The 20,680-nt window shown below is 32.0% G+C and overlaps 2 protein-coding genes across 9 annotated transcripts in view; one reads left to right on the top strand and one right to left on the bottom strand.

The window, feature by feature from the left end:
• Positions 1-592: 592 nt before the first annotated feature.
• On the bottom strand, positions 593-14,565 carry LOC149080138 (protein lifeguard 4-like). 8 transcript variants are annotated; one of them, XM_089239161.1, is made up of 9 exons: positions 14,264-14,550; positions 12,133-12,251; positions 11,817-11,925; positions 11,000-11,243; positions 10,047-10,152; positions 6,577-6,610; positions 5,881-5,998; positions 1,221-1,266; positions 593-853 (listed from the first exon to the last, which is right to left on the bottom strand). In XM_089239161.1, exons 4-9 carry the CDS (start codon positions 11,098-11,100, stop codon positions 659-661), a joined length of 600 nt encoding a protein of 199 aa, XP_089095287.1. In that variant the 5' UTR covers positions 11,101-11,243; positions 11,817-11,925; positions 12,133-12,251; positions 14,264-14,550; the 3' UTR covers positions 593-658. The 8 variants fall into 8 exon arrangements, with proteins under 8 accessions (XP_089095287.1, XP_089095281.1, XP_089095280.1 ...); XM_089239155.1 differs by lacking the exon at positions 11,000-11,243 and having other exon boundaries at positions 14,249-14,565; XM_089239154.1 differs by lacking the exon at positions 11,000-11,243 and having other exon boundaries at positions 14,264-14,560.
• A 302-nt stretch (positions 14,566-14,867) lies between these two features.
• The window catches only part of Stt3A (catalytic subunit 3A of the oligosaccharyltransferase complex), a 77,967-nt gene continuing 72,154 nt past the window's right edge, over positions 14,868-20,680 (top strand). The window contains exon 1 of the mRNA XM_089239152.1: positions 14,868-15,631. The gene's annotated coding sequence lies outside the window, so the exon portion shown is untranslated. The remainder of the gene's footprint in view (positions 15,632-20,680) is intronic.

Here is a 20,680-nt window from a genome sequence, read left to right as displayed (position 1 = left end):
CATGACTTTTCCATGAAAAGCATTCATCACAAATTCAATCTTATAATTATGTTAGGTCTAGACACAACAAAGTGGCTGATTATTTCATCCATTGCCCAGACTTCAGATGCTCTCCACTTCGCAAAGAATCCAGCCTATATGAAGGACATTAACTGCAACATATAAATTCAACTACTGAATTACCAATCTTTAAAAAAACAAAACTAAAATTTCATGAAATTTTTTCAATCAAATAAATCTTGAGTGTTCAAGTCTTAAAATAATTATTAAAATTTATAATAGAAAAGCCAAATGCTCAGCAGAATATGTGTGCTATATTTCATTTACAAATATAGTACCTCATTTGCAGTGTATAAGATTCAGTGTTTTAAGATTTATTTTATATAGAGGGGGAAAAATGTCTTAAAATGCACTTAGTAATTTGTAACTACTGCTAGTGAACCTGGGGTTCACATAATCACGTAAATGAAACTACCATGCATTTTTTGTAGTGGAGATGAATTTTTCCCCATTAAGACGAAGATGTAAAGATATAGAAAGTACAAACTGGTAATATCAATTGTGTGTCATAATAAAAAATCAGAACCACAAAGCATGGAAAAAAAATTTATTGAGATCATGATAAAATTAGCTCATGCTATGAAATATAAATAACTTCTCACATGAAAAAAGAACACAGAAACTGAAAGGGATACCTTACAATATCTGTATGAAGATAAATAGCTGCAATGAGAAGTTCATTTTTTTTTGTTTTGTGTATAATTCTGTTTGTATCAAATAGGGTATACCAGCAAATTAATATTCCTATTCCAGCAGCCACTACCATCTCATCATATGAACTCATAGAAAAGACCTATATGGACATAAATTTCAAAGTTTGTTGGACAGTTATTAAAAAAGCTGATAAAAATTTAAAAAATAAATAAATATGATAATTGGTGGGGGTTCTTTTTAATCGAGTTAAATTAGAAATGAGAAACTTTCATTAACTTAAATGCATTATTTTTAATAGCAAATGAAGCTGATTAACGTCACTTCTTTTACTCATTATGTATGGAGATGTTCACACATTTTTTTGACACTGTCTCTTTAATATTATAATGACTATTTGTGACATCGATCACTTATCTTATGACATCAATACTCTAATTTTACTATTTGAATAAAAAATAAAATAAATAATAGAGTTTCATAAACAAGTTACGTAAAAATTATATCACCTGTAAAAGTTTTGCCAACATTGGTATGTAGATGCAAATGAATATCCTGTAAATTTGAAAGATAATGACATACAGATACCGATTGAAAAAGCACAGACTATTCAATAAAAAATACAGGAAAGTCTAGAAGTCTGAACCTGTTTTGAAAAAATATTTTTAAAAAGTGGTTAAAGATGGAGACAAACAGCTTAAAGCATTTGAAAAGAAAGATTTTAAAATTTATTTTTACTTCCATAAATTTTATTTCCACTTCCATTCTCATGGCAAGAAATGCTATATAGGCAACATCGTTTGCATCACAAAAAGTGCACATGTAGAAATTTTGTGTAGTACTGTAAATACCTTACAATATTACTGTAAGGAAAATAAAACTTTGAAACCTTCTCTTTTGAATGCTTTAAGCTGTTTGTCTCCATCTTTATATATAAGAGCTTTTTTTAAATATTTTTTTCAAAACAGGCCCAGACTTCTGGACTGCCCTGTATAATACAGGAACATATAAGTAACACATATATTTTAAACTGCTGCCTCTTAAAAGGTGTTATCCTCTTAAAAATGTGTGCCATCATGAAAATTATTACATGAAAGAAGACAAAAAATAAAGCAGTTGCAATTTTTGAATTGCTAAATAATTCAAAATTTAATAAATAATAATGAAATTTATTACCAGTACAAAATAAAGAGTAGTTTACTATTATCCTGCTGATGGACAGTATTTATTGTTACCAATATCTTTAAATATTGTATTTTTTGACCTATCTGCAGCAACAGTTACTTTTCTAAAAACATGATTTTAGAGGCTTACTATATATACAATGATACTCGAGTTTTTGTTTCTAAAAGTACAATATTGTACAACATTCAAATACCACACAACTGATGTAATTCGATTTTAACTATTCAGAATTGGTTCTCAGCATTTAACAAAAAATTTTTTTGACAAATATTTATTTGTACAATACAAGAAAATAGTAACAATATGAAAGTTAAACTTTGTCCAAGAAAATATGTGATGTGGCACTTTACAAATATAAGTTCCCCTTGCTTTATGTGTTTAATTAGTTCAGCAAAACATGGGCGGAGATAGAGGGGTGGGGGATGCCCCCAGCACAAAGGTGGAGTCAATCATCATACCCCCAGACTTTCAAGTCTATCTCCGCCTATGCAGCAAAATAGTTGTGTTAAAAATATCAATCAGTTTTTCCCCTCTAAATGAAATGCAAATCATAATTATGTTGTATGATGTCTACCTACGTAACTCTTACAACTGAGTTAATTTTATAGGAAGAGAAACAGTATATAATATACTGCTCCCTGAAAGGAATTCACTCAAGGCTCAAAAAAGTCTGACAGTGTGAATTTTTCTTGTTGCTGGAGCTATTTTTCATTTTTTAAATTTCAAATCATTTTTCTTGCACCTTTGAAGCTGAGGGAAATGCTTCATAAAAAACAAATTTCTCTGGAAGCAAAACAGATCGTGAAACTTATCCAAGATGGACGAAGCTACATTTCTATTTCTAAACTTCCAAGTGTTTTAAAATCGACAATATGTGATGTTTTGAAGCGGTTTGTTTCAAGTGCATGGTAAGGTAAACATAAAGCCAGGTTCTGGTCGCCCAAGAAAATCTTGTTCCAGAATCGATCACTTGATGAAACAACATTCGATAAAGAATCTGATAAAGAGTGCGGTGGAGATAAACCAAGCATTCTAAGCCAGTTTATGGAGTTTGTCTCTGCAATCAAGTCACCTCTTTATGAAGCTCATCTTTTTGGTCGAAGACCCACAAAGAATCCTTTGATTTTCATTAAGAATAGAAAGGCCCCGACTTGATTTTGCTCGGAAGCATGAAAGGTGGACTCTTAAACAATAGGCAAAGGTTGTTTGGAGTGATGAGTCCAAGTTCCAAATGTTTGAATAGAGTGAACGATATATTAGGCAGCCAGTAAACCAGTGATTCAACAGGAGATATCAGTTTCTTCCAGGTAAACACAGTGGTGGTAACATCCTGGTGTGAGGGCTTCTTTGGATCATCCAGTGCTGGTCCTTTGGTGCGAATAACAGGCATCATGGTCAAAAAACAATATTTGGATATTCTAAAGGCCAGCACGTTACCCTACAGCAGAACTCAAATGCTTCGAGGATGGATTTTTCAACAAGACAATGATTCGAAGCACCCAGCCAAGTCTGTAAGTCATGGTTTACTGCCAAAAAAATTAGAATTCTAAAATGGCCATTGATGTTACCTGATCTAAATCCAATAGAGAACCTATGGCAGGTGCTTAAACGTCACTGTAAAGCTATAAAATTTTCTAGGTGGAGCGGAAAATTTCAGCTTTTGCAGCAAGAATGTAAAAAATACCTATCAAAAATTTGACGGATTTGGTGGACTCAATGCCCCGCAGATGCAGTGCAATAATTAACCAGTCAAGTGGTTACGTCAGCATTTGCCGTCGCTGCCATACGTAATGGGGGTGCCTACGATGGCATTTGCCGACATACAGACTTTTCAGTTTTTTCACATAGATATGACGAAATAATTTGTCATACATGTGCTGCCATCCTTCTACTTTATTATCTCATCACTAGATGGAGTTGAACAATTATATTTCAAGGTCTGAGATTCTTATTACTATTATCTTTGTCATGTTTTGCAAAGCTGCATCCCCATCACTTTTTTTATATTTTCGATTCCCTTGCGAAGATGAATCTATTTTATTACTCATATATCTTTTAGCAAAGGTTCAACTACTATGGTTCCACATAAATCCATCAACAGCATTTCTTTTAGTCACAGGACATTATGACCCCCCCCCCCCCAACTTTTGGGGTGTCATATTACGTCTCGACATATTCAAGCTATAAAAAAAAATGCTATAAAAATATTTTAATATTTCAAATTTCCAAGAAAAGGAAAAAAAAGGGAAAAAGCGCCCGCATCTTCAAAAAAAAAAAAAAAAAAATGGGCACTGCGAGTAACGCTCGGAGAAATTAATTGGACAGTTGACTGGTTAAAGCCATGAGGTACCCTACCAAATACTGAAAAAATATGTTATTTATTATGAGGATTTTTGATGGTTTGATGAAAAAAAATTGGACGATTCACAAGAATTATCTCATAAGTTTGAGTATTTTTGTTATAAACAAAGTATATGATTCAATTGTGGGTCTATTTTCTCAGATGTGTATTTTATTAGCAGGTAAGAATCAAATGTATATGCTTTATATACCGATTGTACCTATGCATTAAAATATTTGAGCAAAAATGTCATCAGACTTTTTATGAACGCAACTGTAACTGCATAAGACGAAATCACAAAGTGAGTTGAATTTAACATGAGTACAATAAGGAGAGTTTATTCAGAACAATTTTAAAAAATTAAACAACTTCGAGCACAAAAAAATTAGTTTTTATAATTAATTGAATTACTCAAACTTCAAATAAATCCCGTTAATTTGCTTAAGAATGAATTTTATTAACACTTTCTTTATTTTTGACTGTCCAATGATGGCTGAAATGGTTCTGGTGAATGTGGATTTTTGCTCTCTCGAAGAGCCTGAGATGAGATTGACTGATAATTTTTTTAATGGAACAGTCAAGATTCAACTGATACACTGCATTATTTGTGTCTCTATAAAAATACTTTTAGCAAGCCGGAGAAATCTTAACCCTTTCCCCAGCACAGTAGAAATCACTAACCTCCTTCCAAATGTCATATCTTATTTGGTGAAGTAGGTTTTCTACCGATTTTCAGCAGATGCAAACTAAAGGGTATAGGGAAAAGTGTTCCATTGAGAAATCAACTTTACAAAATATCTAGACTTGCCAATGCTAATAAGAGGCTTTCAAGGAGACAAGATATCTTGTCAATGTCACTTAAAGGCTTAATACTCCTCACATATGAGACAATTATTGTTTCATTAAGATAATTTTCTTTTATAACAATTCTGATGACATTGTCAAATGTATTGTCAAAAAATATTCCCTCGTGTGAGCTCTGGCTAATTTGATTTAAGCATTTCATATACATTTTTCTCACCTACATTCTCAAATCCAACCGATTTTGCCATTTTAACTCTGTCATGATTTGCAAAGTCATTTTTAGAATTGAAAAATAAAACTCCACACCAAATTTCACAGGCTGTAATTTTTCAAAATTGAGTTATGAGTTACTTACCCCAACCCGGCGAATGTGATTTGCCATACCGGGGGTAAAGATTAAAAAATTAAAAATTGAGTTATAACAAAAATGTGTAAAGCAAGGGATACTTGTGTATTTAAACACATTTTGTGGGGGTTTTTTCGGGCTGCTGCAAATACATCCATGAAAGTGCTTATTCTGAAAACTATGGTATACAGAATAATGAAATTTTATATTTTTCGTCATTTCATATCACATTCATTTTCACTGAAGAACTTTTAAGTAGTAACAAAATTTAATTTCAATAATAAAAAAAACTGGACTTTTCCTTTAGTAAAAAAATTACTCTATATGAATTATTTCACCTCACGAAAAACAATTTCAAGGAAAATAGATATTCAATAATAAAAATGATTTGTTCATAACATTCAACAATAAAAAATGTTGTTGGATGACATTTTACATGGATTTGTAATAATAAAAATCAATTTTACTCACCAAACAATCTATTATTACTCACCCAACAATCTGAAAATTAAATTGTCGTTTGTACTGAAATGTAACAGCTATCCAAGCTAATACAGAGCATGTAGTTAAAACAAATGCATATAACAATGCAGGCTGGTCATAATAAGCTCCTAAAAATTTTTAGAAGATAAAATGCGCATAAATATTGTATAACAAAAAACCCAATAAATTGTGATATAAAACATATTCTGGAAAAAATTCAATATTTTTAGCAACCCCCTCCAACAGAATATTATATTCTTTTTAAAATTCAAAACATGTAAACTAAAAACTATAGATCAGAAATTGAAGCTTCGTAATTTTATGTTCTTGTATTACTGATGAAAGTCTGCAAATTTATTGAAACCATTTAATCAAAATCCATTGTCTTTTGGTTGTTTAAAATACTATTTAATCACAAGGAAGCAATAGCTGTGCATTACCTTCTCAAAATGGCTATTGGATAACATTTTTTTAACTTTTCTAAGTATAGGTAGATATAAAAACAGAAAACAATTTTTACAAAATAGAGATTGTTCAATGAAATTGCTGCCTAACATACAAGGCAAATTGAAAGGTGGGTGCACACATACTAGTTATGCAAATGATTTATTTCACTTTCCGGAACAATCAGACAAATAACACATGGTATAAAAAAGATTGGGAATCCTGATTAAAGATATTCACACACTGTAATAATAATACTCACCAGATATAGCAACTGCATAAGCTTCAGTGCAAGTCTGAAAACAAAATTGAAGACAACATTGAGAAATGCAAGATATACAGAATAAAGGACGTTATATAGAGAATGCTAATTTTTGGAAAGAAAAATTCAAATGAAGTGGAGAGTGGAATCATGTATGAGAAAGCACTGAGAAATTCATTCACAATAAACTCACATATTATTAAGGAAATAAAAAAAATTAGAGATTTTATTTCAATAACAAAGTGAAGAATTGAATATATATATATATTATTGGTTATCAAATACTGTCGTAAAGAACAACATAAAGGAAAAATTTTGAAAGTTGTAGCAAAATGTAGTAAGTAAATGAAGTTTTAGTATTTGGAAAATTTTAAAATATGATAAATTACTGTGGTAAAAACCAGGTTGGATTTTTGATGTCAAAAACCGGTTTTTAAACTGTCGAAAACCATCAAAAGCCTAAATGAATGCTTTTGGATAATATTTTGACACAATAGGTTGCACACGATGAGAAACTTACTTTTTTGTATATTATGTTTTATTTTTAAACACTAATTTATTAAAATAATTAAACCACAATACTAATTATAATTTGCAATTTTGAATTTTTCGACAGAGTCTGGAACAGATAATATATAATTGTATGGTCAATTTTATCTAAACTACTGATTACCTGTGTTCAATTTACTGAGCAAAATAGAGCTCTGTTTATTCAAAATACAAGTATATGTGATAGGAGATCTCAGGATTAGGTTTTTGACTTCAGAAACTTACTCAATATTAAAACAATCAAAAACTTATTGTCAATATTGTAATTCTTACTTTTGCACTTAGAATAAGTTATAGGAGCTTTTCTTAAGCATCATATGCAACAGCACTGCTAAATTAAAGGACATTTTAGTCCTACAATTTAGTATTCTTATTGCTAGCTATATTCTAATGTTATGTACAATAAGGGTATCATTTTAAATCAGTGATTATCTAGAAATTTAATAACAGAAATCAACATTACATATATGGTGTAAAATAACTTTTTAAACGCCTATCTGTAATGAAAAGAATACAGCAGATGGTTTATATCAATACACATATATAAGCAGTTGAAGAAATTTTTGAAGATAGAGAATCATCTCGAATTGAAGAATATCAAATAGTTCCATAGTTTTTCCTTCAGCTTTTATGTTATGCCTATTCAAATTATATATTTTACAAGAAAAATACACATGTATTGTCCAAAATAATTCTGTAGAGAGCAGAAAATTATTTTACAATCATATTAAGTATTTATTCTTTATACAACATAATGACTTTCAAAATTACATGCAATCAATGTGTGTATATTTTCAATGGGAAGTTTTATATTGAAAAGAAATATTTAAGGTTTTTGATGTGATGGTTTAAGCTGTCAAAAACCTGCCAATCCTGGTAAAACAATAATGAATTTTAAATGATAAAATAAATAATCATGCACACACATGCTCCACTAAGTGGATTTACTAATTTAATGATATGGTAGTTTATATATTCAAACATGTATCTTTTCTTATATTCTGTATAAACTTTTTGGGAATGCAAATTATTGTCATTTACTAGACCAATCTAACCGTTCTGCAACTGACAAAAGTTAGATATTCCTTTGCGCTTATGAGGAGAATCACGGAAGAAATTTTGATATACAAAGGGTGCCATGAACTGAAAAATAAATATTGGAACCGCTGTATTAAAGGGTTTTTAAATGACCCTTTTTATGGATCACGTGTGATATTTCCGTCTTTCTTTGAGGGATATACAAACTGCAGACTAAATTAAAGAAACATAGAAAAGAATTTTTTTTATTTTTGATGGGCGCTAGATATTTTGAAAGTTTTCTTGAAGTTCAAGCTATTGATCTGCCTGTTTTTGCTTCAAAAAATATTTCATTAAAGCTGTGGAATTTCTTCAATGTAATTTATGGGCCCATAATTAATTTCAAAACATCCTAAACCATATGGATTTGCACAGTTAGATATTATAAGACAATGTGGAGACATTAATTTTCATTTTTGTGCTTGAGAAGATATAAATAAAAAATTGAAATCATTGTTACAGCACGAATACCCAACTCAAAAGTAAGTCTGGTTAATTATTTTACATTTAATTTTCTGGGCTTTGTATCTCTAAGCGAACTCAATATTTCTAAAATAGAGAATTCAATTCAATTTTTAAAATTATTGATGTGGTGGGAATTCCCACTAAATTTCCGCATTTCTACAATAAAATCTGCAATTTTAACATTGATTTCTATGGGGATCATCCTGTGCCTGTTTCTCAAAGTGATGCTGATTATGATGTCTATTCAAAAAGCCTCACTGATTGATAATTATATATATAGATGCCTTCCTTTAAAATACACATTAGATATCTGCAGTCATAACACAGATTAAATAGATATTTTGCCTTCCTTTGAATAACTGTTAAGATTTCACTGCACGATTTATCAAATTCTTTCTAATTTTCTAATTGACGTGATTCAAATTTAAAAGCCTCTTCATAGATTTAAAAAAGAAAAGTGATCATCATATTATAAAGGAAGGTGGGACACAGTGGACCGCTTTTGAAGTTTTTATTTATTTTTTCTCTGAAATTTATGAACTAATGTATCTGAAAAAAAAATCATGAATGTCTCTCTATTACTCATATTTACCTATAAATTTTCTCAAAGCATTAATCTCAATAGTGTTTGTATGAAAAAATATTTTGTAAACCAAAAAATGTGTGACCATGCTATAAAAATAGATATTTTCAACAGAAATACAGGTTTGAAGTGTAAATTGATGTACTAGAAATTAGTGCTGTGTTAAATGAAATGAATTTTAGTTTGAATCATTCAAGAAAACTATCAACGAGATGTAAAGTATGGAAAATTGAAGCTCAACAAGAGAACATTGAAATGCGTACGAGAAAAGGTCATTCTAAAATTATGCGACTTCCATTTGCATTTTTGTTCCTTAGTTTCAAGAGGATTAAATAACCCTGGTTTATGCTTCAGCATAACCAGGGTACTTTTTCTTGCATTCATCCTGTTTTTGTAGTCAAGAAATCACAAATATCGATGAAGCAATATTTTACTTTACGCAGTTAAAAACAGCACACTTCTGCAAAATGGCTAATGCATGTTTTGACTATATACTTTTTTGGTTGTAAATCTTCATTACTTAATTGTCTAACATAAATAAAAATATTAGGATCAAAAAATTAAAAATAAATAAATTTTTAAGGGGTGGTCCACTGTGCCCCATCTTCCCCTATTCATTAACTTTTTCTATGCTGCAGCCATACAGAGATCTTGGAATATAGTGATAAGCTGCACCCATATGGAGCTAGTGGAATGTGGTGACAAACTACAATGTAGGCCTATTTCAATTTCATTTTAATATAACAGTCAAAGAAACAGCTATACTTATTAAATGAAATGAATAAAATTTACTTACAAGTAAAGCCAAAAGCATAGAATTAATAGGATATTCTTTCCATCTAATATACAGATAAATCAATGCAAATCCATATGAAAAGTATGCTAACATCAACAACCAATAACTGTAAAGAGCATAGACCATTGTAAAAAAATAGAATGAAAAGAAAAACAAGAAATTACAAAAGTTCTGTGAGAGAGATAAAGCATTTTTTCTCTTTAGCAATTAAATTTTCAAAAAAGAGCAGAACCCACACTATCCAAATCTTAAGCATCTGAATATGTACATGAAAAATTCAAATAATCTTCTTTTAAGAACTTGTGAAAAAAATCAAATAAAATCTCATAAAAAAACTTGAAAGATTGCACAATTTAAAAAAAGTACAAGAGATTCTATGCACATAGAAAATAAGTTTTTAGTACATAGTAGTTTGAAAATATTCAACTTAGAATATGGGGAAAACCATAATGAAAAGATCAAATTTTATTACCCAATATTCTTTCCTCTAGATATTTTAAAGGGAGAATAAACTAAGTCACATACTTCACAAAGTTGCAAAAAATATCCTTAAATTTTTACACTAAAACTATTTAATCAACAGCTGAATTTTAACCCTTTATTTCATGACGATACATTCAAGTGCCATGCATACAAACACTAGGCCTATATCATTCAAATACAGTGATACCTCAGTTTTTGTCAATAATCCATTCAAAAACAATCTGAAAAATCCGAAACTGATGAAAACCTACATAATTATTTCCATATGAATCAATGTACATAACATTAATTCTAGAATGAATTAATGTGAATGAATTAATGTAAATCCAATTAATCCATTCTAGAAACTCCAAAATGATACCACAAAACACATTTTATAGAGAATAAATAGTATTTAATACTAAAAACAATAAGAAATTAATATAAAAGATTAATGTAAAGAATAAATGAACATTTAATATGACATTTACATTTTTATACCTTTCTGAAGACTCTCCTTGGTGTTCAGAAGACTGCAAGGATGGGGGAAGGAGAGGTGCAGATATTGTTTGGAATGGGAATCCCCCTCCATAAAGACCTTAGGTATCAAGACACTATCTGGGGTCACTTCTCTTCTTGGTCTTTTGGCACTAGGACCAGCTTCAGAGTCAGTGGACCCATGTCGCACAAGAAAGCTGTCCAAAGGGGTCTGTTTCTGCTGCCTCTAAGATTTGCCTAAAATGAGGCAAGACATTATCATTAAACAAGTTACAGCCTTCTTCTTTGATGGGCTGCTGTCTCTGGAAGCTTTATTTAGTCCAATGGAATTGTTTGGCTAGACACACATCATTGTTTGATGTTCAAATAATGAAAAATAACGCAACACTGAACAGAACAAAAATTAACAAAAAGGTCACGTGAGCACACTGACGAAATCTGAGGCAATCAATGAAAACCGAGATCATTTTTTTAACGAAAAAAATCAACAAAAACTGAAGTATTACTGTACAATAATTTCTGGTGATTTATTAGACATGTAAAATGAACTTCTGTGAGTCACTGACAGAAAGCAGGAAATGACTATCAGTTCCCCTCCACCCCAGTAGTTGATGGAAGCAATTTTGTACAGAAAAAATCTTTTCTCTCAAACCTATTAAAGCTCTCTCTAGTTCCAACAAAACAATTTGTTTGCACTTCTTCTCTCTCTCTCTCACGCACACACACATTCTTGAACATCATTTACAAAAATATTTATTGCAAACATGAAACATTTTATAAAAAAAAAAATTCATTTTAAACAAAACTTACTTTTCCTGGATATAAAACCGTACTATCGGAATGAATAATGAAATACAACTTAAGGAACAAATCAGAATGAGTTGGGAAAGGAGAATAAAATACATATTCCTGATGAATTCTAGAATGAAATTTGAAAAAAAATTAAACTGATTATAAAAATGACATTTATATAATATTTCAAATATTTAATTGCTAATGCATGGATTTTAATCTGACCCTGATCTGTCACATTAAATTTTTATATTTTCACAATTAAAAAAACATTCATTTTTAATTTAAAATAGGCTTATCCATCTTGAGTTCATTGAAACTATTTTGTTCATACTCATTTTCATAGCATTACAGGCTTCTGACACAGTGCCGCTGGAATTTTCAGGCACGAGAATGCTCAAAGAATCATCCCTTGAAAGTATATCTTTGCCCATGGCTAGATTTCATAGAAATCTATAATCAAAACAATAATAAATGTTGCAGATTTTAAATTTGATACTTTATTATGAACACACACCAAGAGTAAAATCAGTTTTAGCATCAGAAACATATTCCAAATTCTAGATAGATTTTATACAAGATGGGCATAAAATAAATTCTTTTGAATAAACTTCGAAACAAACAAGCCTTTTGCTCGCCATTATGTAATTCTTGAAAATGTTTGTCACTCGTGCAAATGAAATGTTGAAAAACAAAACCATACTTAGCGTTGGCCGAAAACCCCAAAAACTTTTAAACTTAATTCTAATAAGTTCTTTTGTTTGAAGCATTCCATAGCTGCAATAAATAGTTGAACCAACACTAAAATCAATTCTGCCATTTAAAAAAATAGGAAATCATATGATAGAAAGTGCTTTTATGACTAAATGTACAGGAAACAAACAGAATGATAAAAATCATATTACTTTCACATGCATGTGGCAAATGTTAACTAAGTAATCACCCCTGATGTCCACATATGTGTAGCGGGATACTGTCTTTTATATATGACTTATTATAATTATATTTTTCCTTCCTTAAAAAAAAAAAATTAACATCTGAAATAATAAATATCTTCACAACATCCAGGCTTCTGTATATCTTGTACTGTCTTTTAGTTCATCTGCTGTTTCAATTATTTGACAATATACCTCTCTCATAGGTGCAGGAATCTGGATAAAATTTATGGAAAATTTAAGCATGCTCCCAATAATTCATGATATACAATCCACTAATTGCCCCCCCCCCCCATGCGCCCTTGAATAGGCATATATATACACAGGATATCTAGAGCCTCAGTTTTTTTTTGTTAGTCCCTCAGCACATCCTGGACGTATCCTTGTAACCAAAATAACATAGATTTAGGCATCAGGAATTTGGGAAACATGCGTCTAATAACTTGATCATTGGTGAAATGTGGATGCAAAAAATATTTCTACTTTTTATTGTTTTTTTCAATGTACATACGCTTAAATTCTATATCACTCACATTTCTTTGCGAGTTGTGCAATTCAGCCATGATGGTTTCATTTTCTTGCTTTCAAACCTTAATATTGTGGGCTGCTAACTTCAATATTCCCTGTCTTCTTGACGGGAAGAGAGACGGGGGACAAAATATTCTCTCTCGGACTACTATTATAAATTACCAGAGAATATTCTTATCATAGAATAAGAATTATTCTCAAGTTATTTATAGAGATTATTTATTATAATGCATATTATTACAAATATTCTTGAGAATACTCTCTGGAAGGACTACTATTATAAATAACTGAAGAATATCCTCATCAAGGAGAATATTCTTTGGAAGGACTATTATAAATAACTTCAGAATTCTTATTATTTTCGATAAGAATATTCCCTAGTAATTTGTAAAAATAGTCCTTCCAAAGAATAATTTTCAAGGATATTATATATATTTATATTATAAATAACAGGAGAATATTCTCATCAAGAATAATAATTCTCAAGTTATTTACAATAGTAGTCCTTTCAGAGAATATTCTCTTCGATGAGAATATTTTCCTAAAGATTATTTTTGTGAATTTTACATCTCTATATAAAACACCCTCCATCAGGGAATATTGTAACTTTTTTGGTTGCTGCCAAACCACTGGTACACATAGAAAACTGATATACAGTTCTGAAAAAATAATATAAACACACATCATATATCTGTTAAAGGAAATGTTATAAGTCCACAGTTATTATGCATAATCACCAACCATTTTGATAAGTTTTTTCAATATTCCTCAAATATTGTGAATTTATCACATTTGGCGGTGATTATGTATAATCCCTATCTCCTAGGGTAAATATAATAAATCTTTAATGAGTTACTTAAATTTACCAAACATTATGTATAAAATTCAGTCTAGATGAGTTCCATTGGTAATGTTGGCTATGTTTGCAGGTTGATAAATGTGGAAAAGCCAACATTACAAGACTGATAAAAGAAAGTGCCTAATTACATTTATCAAACTTGCCTATACGATTGGTGATTATGCACAATTACCGATTTATCGCATTCACCAGAACATATAGATCAACTTCTAATGTAACTTTAAGGGAAAAAAGTATCACTCATGACATTTCAATTATCTAAATGTGATGGCAAAATCGTAACGTAGATTTGAGTGAGAAATAAACTTTGTTCAAATACATAATTGCTTCAATTCGACTTTACATGCTTCCCTAGCATAGTGAACGCTAAATAAAATGAAAGTAAGCACACCCCTCATCTACGGCACGTGCGTGCAGAACCATAAGAGAAATACAAACATAAACAAAACCAACCCTACCAGTAGGATTCAAGGAAGGGTATGTCTACGCTGACCATATATTATCGAGAAAAATATTGACATATACGGGAAATATTTTAACTCATTTACCATATCCATGACCATATTTTTATATGATAGTATATTAGAAAATATGGTCAGCCTCCTACTTTGTTCAAAAAGTTCAGAGACTTATTTTATTACGGAAGAATGAATGCAGATAGAACCTGTTTATTTGATGTTTTCTTCGAAGTAACTACCATGTGTAATTATGAATTTTTGCCAGTGTTTATACAAAGATGGAAATGCGGATTGAAAGCCTTTTTTTGTTATACCCTCCAGTGCTTTTGTCGCTGCACTTCTCCGGAACTAGAGAATCGTTGCCCCTTAAGCAAATTCTTTATACGAGGAAAAAGTCACATGGGGCAAGATCAGGGAAATAAGCTTGATTGTGAAAGTATCCTAATGTGATGTTTTGACAGATAATCTAACACCAGAAGAGAGACCTACGAGTCCTTGAACGTCTGCACGATTCGATGAGACGCAAGCGACCATATCTTTGGAAAGCCAAGGCATGGGTGTTCCATCACGACAATGCGTCGGCTCACAGGTCCCGCCCGATGTTAGATTTCCTGTCAAAACATCACATTTGGATACTTCCGCAATCAGCTTATTGCCCTGTGTGATCTTGCCCCATGTAACTTTTTCTTCGGATAAAAAATTTGCTTAAGGGGCATCGATGAAGGCACTGGAGGGTGTGACAAAAAAAACTTGCAATTCGCATTTACATCTACATCTCTGTATGAACAAAAATGCGTAATTGCACATGGTAGTTACTTCGAAAGGAACACTGGTTCTATCTGCATTCATTCTTCCGTAATAAAACAAGTCTCGGAACTTTTTGAACCTTATAGTATATCGCTTACAAAGGTGTATTTTTGCAAATGGCAACACTGGTCGACGACAACGTGTGATTTTCATTTCCAGTAGACGCCGGTATTCGGTTCCATTTGGAAAGTATTCGATGTGGTCGGGAACGAAATAGTTGTTAAAGTTTCAGGAATATTAGCTCGGGTGAGAGAGATTTTTCATCAGATTTTTAATTAAAAAAACAACAAAAATCCCTAATTTATTCTAGTGTTGAAAATACGAGAATATTGCAGAAAATAGGAATACATAACTTGTTTTTCATGAATTTGATCTCACATAAAGTGGTTACTGAACATTCCAAGGTTTTTCCTTGAATCCACTACCCCTAAAGATGAATATCACAACACACTTTCAACTGGCATAAGTTAAACCGGCCACACTGCTTGAATTGTTTTTTTTTTTATGTACCACAACAAAGCTGAGGCTCACTAGATACAGTTAACTGGCATAATTTGTTTTGAATTGACCATTTCAAACCTAGAATCAGGCGTGAATCCAGGACGATGTGGCAGAAGGGGCGAACTGTAAGTTTGATCTTCACATATTTTATGGGACAGACAAATTTCCCTATATTATTTGGCTTTTAGGAGGGGTGGTTGTTACTACCACCTCCCCTCCCAGATCTGCATCTGAGCTTGGACTTCAACTACGAATGGAGCAGAGGCAGGTATCTTCAGCTGCAAATGGAGGTATCTCCAGATTCCGATCGAGCGAAGGTTGACAACTTCAGCTGCAAATGAAGGTATCTCTAGATTCCGATAGAGCGAAGGTTGACAACTTCAGCTGCAAATGAAGGTATCTCCAGATTCCGATAGAGCGAAGGTTGACAACTTCAGCTGCAAATGAAGCAGCCAGGCAACTTAAGCTGCGAATGAAGTGTAGACATCTTCAGCTAGGAATGAAGTGTAGACATCTTCAGCTAGGAATGAAGTGTAGACATCTTCAGCTAGGAATGAAGTGTAGACATCTTCAGCTAGGAATGAAGTGTAGACATCTTCAGCTAGGAATGAAGTGTAGACATCTTCAGCTATGAATGAAGCCTTCAGATTTTCATCTGCAAATGAAGTGGAGGCAGGCATCTTTAGCTGCAAATCTTCAGCGAGAACAGATCTTCATTTATGAATGAAACTAAGGTAGACATCTTTTGCCTCGAATGCAACTAAGGCAGACATCAGCTGCAAATGGAGCAGAGGCAGGCAATCTACGGCGATGTGTTGGAGAAGTGGCTCATCCTATATTATTTTACAGGACAGCCGAAATTTCCCAGTATTATTCGGCTGTTGGGAGAGGCGATCGTCCCCCTCTGGATCCGCGTTTGCCTTGAATCGACTAGATATAGTTAACTATATACTTATGAACCAATCACACTGATGCTCAGGCTCATTAAAAGTGATTAGTCAACATGTGAAAATTTAATTGAACTTACCGCACTGAAACTGAAGATGACCAAGATAAAGTCAAGTGGCATATTTTGTTGAAATGAGCATTTCAAACCTGAATTTGAGCAAATGTATTTAACTGGAATATTATTTAGAACTGACCACGCTAAAGCTAAGGCTCACTACGGACAGTCATCTAATATTTTAACTGACTATTCCAATATTAGGTTTCACTAGATAGTCATGTGCTACATCATTTACCTGACCACACTAATACTTAGGTTCATTAGATATGGCCAATCTACATGTTTTTAAACATTCTAAAATTAAAGCTGCTGTGCGGTTGTAAGGTCATAGTGACAAACTCGCATCACAAGGACCTGTGTTTGAACCCAAATGGCGGGAATTGGGGGTCAGCTAAAGTTGGCTTCTTCCTGTGGTTCCCAACTTCTATATATACATATACACATTGATTATATTTTCTTTGTACCACCCCCCGGGAAAAGTTGAAATGACGGTCCTGCCCGAATTGTAACGTAGAGGGAAAAACTTTTTCACCACTCACTTTTTCGTTTTTTTTCCATTGCAGTACATAATCCTGGTTACATTCCAGAACAATTCAACAGACATCCACATAGTAGTAGATAATCCTGGTTACATTCTGGAATAATCCAACCGGTATTAACACGTGCTTTGTATCCACAAAATTGAACAGACAATAAACTTGTACTACCCAATTAAAAAAAAATAAAAATGGGAAAAAAAATTTACCAGAAAAAGAAAAGCTATAGCATATATAATCCACCATCAATCTTGGTGATTCTTTTTCCGGCCAAACGCGGCAGAAAAAAAATTGCCAAGGCCATAACTGACGCTATGGACTCTAGAAAAAAAATTGCCAGTAAAGAGAACATAATAAACGGGACATTGAGTACAGTGAAACCTGTATATATACTTTTTAAAATAAAGGAAATGACAGATCAACAACCAATATAACTTTTGCGAAAGATTCTGCATAGGGTCATTCAAGTCTCACGTCAGCATCAAGGGGGTTTCGGATTTGCTGACTTTTGATGATGGAGGGGGGGGGGGTGTTTGAAGGTTGCTTACGTCATCAATCACCCCTTTTTGAAGATATGAAATATTCTAAGCTGCTGACGAAATTTTGCTGACAAGGGGGGGGGGAAAGGGGGTCAAAAATGGCTGAAAATCTGCTTATGTAATACTTAAATTTTTCTTTTTTACTCCTCTACGAACTCTATTTTTGTGTTCAAATTCAATATGCATTTCTTGTTACTGGTGGCCATCTCTACACTGCAGGGTTTAAGCTACGGTCGCATTTTTCGCAAAATGCGCAAGAAAATCGTAGAATGCAAAAGAAGTAGTAGCCACTCGCAAAAATGCTTACAGGAGGTACGAAATGAGTAAAACATCCAACCATCAATCATTACATAGCATTGTAGCATTTTGCTAAAGCTTTTCCCCTAATTTTTGCTTTTTTGCGAAAGGTTTTTATCCAGCTTAAACTCTGCTACACTGAAAGAAAATCCTGCAGCAGCCAAAACATGGTATCACTAAATTGCAAACAATAATTCAGTCTCCCTTGCATATTACTCTCCTGAAAGTATTAAACTTTTTCTAAGAAATATAAGTGTTTTCTAACAAAAGTCACCATTTCCATCATAAATGAAGTGCTAAACAAGCTTTTACTAAATTTTGAATAGTAAATCTGCTTTTCAAGCCTGACTTCTAGAACCAATTCCATTAGATTATAAGCATTCATTGTTTTTCCAAGAAGTGAAAGAGTTCACCTAACAAAAGGGGTATCAGAATGACTTAACTTTCCTCCTATCCAAAGGACAAAAACTTGCACTTGGCCAAAACTTCTTTCCATTTTAGCAGGTTTTGTATCTACAAATACATTAAATATGCCTCCCGTTTCCACGTTAGACATTTCCATCTTAAAAAGGTGTCCTATGATTGAGAAAGCATTAATTATTCACAATATTATATATTTGTTCCGTTGAAGACAAGTTTCTGTCTCATACAGTGTCATTCTTAGGTTTCACTGTAATAGTAATGAAAAATATCACTTTCTGGACTAAACATAAGGTATCGAGATTAAAAAATGAAAACTTTAAACTGAATAAAAAAACCCACTCTTTTGAATTAACAGTGGGCAGAATGGTCCTTCCTGTTGCATAAATAATAAATATTCTCTTAAATAGAGTAATACCTGAACTCTATTTATGCTGTGATCGGTTTATTATTTTAAATATTCTCTGTATAAAAAAATAAACTGATCACAGCATAAATATTATCTGTATAAAAAATAAAACCTGGACTCGGTTTAAGTAATAAGCTAATCCGGGCATAAAAGTCTCTCTAATAATAATAAAAATTAAAGGTACAACATAGAAACAACTTCAGATATGATATCTAATAAATAATCCAATGCACGTACTTCAATGTGAAAACCAAGTTGTATATACACGCGGAACAAAGAAAAAAAAATTTCAGCTCAACGGTTTTTCAAATCATTCAAAACACCATGGAAAACAAAAGCAAAGCATAGCTGATGACATCTATGGGGTGATGTCATTTGGAAAGAGAGAGAACATTCAAAACATACATTCTAGAAGAATGATCGACAACCTAGTGCCATTATGCCTGTCTTGGTGACATCGTCGCAAAAAAGTTGCCAAGATTGAGAGAGACGGCGGATTCTATCTGTTCTAACGATGAAAAAAAATTGATGCTGTGAAATACGAATGTGAACAGAATATGTAAAATAACACCTAGTTCAACAATACAACAATGCAGAAAATGTTTCCAATCGCTAACATATCTATAAGCGAATCAGACAAAAGAGAACATAGTCAAATTGCTATAGCTATGACCATGGATGCAATTTCACTTTTATTTTGTGATGAGTGTTCACTCTTGAATATAAATAATTAATATACAGTGGATCCCACTTATAACATTTTTCAAAAAGTTTTTATTAAAAAATGTAAGCGGGAAAACACTTTAAACATTAAATATTAATGGGAATTATATGCAGTTGAATCTCCTGTTATAACAAACTCCAAGAGACTGGAGAATCACTTCGTTATATCGAAATTTTGTTATAAAGGAATTCTAGGTTTTTGCATTGCTCCTATGAAAACTTACGCTGGGCACAGAAAAGTGTTCGTTAGAATGAGATTTTTGCTATAACATTATTCATTAAAACGGGATTGGAATGTACTTAGATTTTGCACCACGAAAATATGTCATACTAAGCTGGAAAATGTTCTAAATGGGAATGTTATAAGCGGGATCGACTGTATATAAAATAACATGTCCTGACTGATTCATTATTGCCAAGCCGAAATCACTGAAGCTATAAATATGAAATTTTGTCAGTAGTTTTATTTCATGTTGTAAAGACGTACTAAGGTTTTTTTTTAAATTCAACCACTAAGGGGTTCATAAGGAGTTTCAAAGGTAACATAGAATAAATCGTGAATAACATAGAAAAAAAAGCCAAAACTGCTGAAGCTATAATTATGAAATTCTGTCAGTTTTATTTCATGATGTAAGGACAAAGTGAATGTTGTTATCCACCTCGGATGAAGAAAATTTAATTTCGTTTACTGGGACTCAAATTATATCCGGGCTCTGTTGCTTAGATGAATAATTCTTTATATAGATGAATAATTTAAAAATCAATAATTCAATCTACCTCATGATAAAATTACAATTAGAGTTATACAGCAATAAAGAAAATGAGCTATTGAAAATTTTATCAAGATTTTATTTTTTTCCCACT

This window comes from Pholcus phalangioides, unplaced genomic scaffold (genome assembly GCF_987345545.1).
Source record: "Pholcus phalangioides strain wild (caught in Gottingen) unplaced genomic scaffold, Ppha-v1.0 ptg000011l_1, whole genome shotgun sequence".
Taxonomy (NCBI): Eukaryota; Metazoa; Arthropoda; class Arachnida; order Araneae; family Pholcidae; genus Pholcus; species Pholcus phalangioides.
This window is presented reverse-complemented; position numbering and strand designations above follow the sequence as displayed.

Excerpts from the sequence above, each read along its gene's own strand:
- LOC149080138 (XM_089239155.1), bottom strand. The coding sequence starts at position 12,232 with ATGGGCAAAGATATACTTTCAAGGGATGATTCTTTGAGCATTCTCGTG. Across the intron at positions 6,611-10,046 it reads CTATGCTTTTGGCTTTACTT|ACTTGCACTGAAGCTTATGC; the intron begins GTAAGTAAATTT and ends TTTTGTTTTCAG. Across the intron at positions 1,267-5,880 it reads TTTAATTTTCAGATTGTTGG|GATATTCATTTGCATCTACA; the intron begins GTGAGTAATAAT and ends TCAAATTTACAG.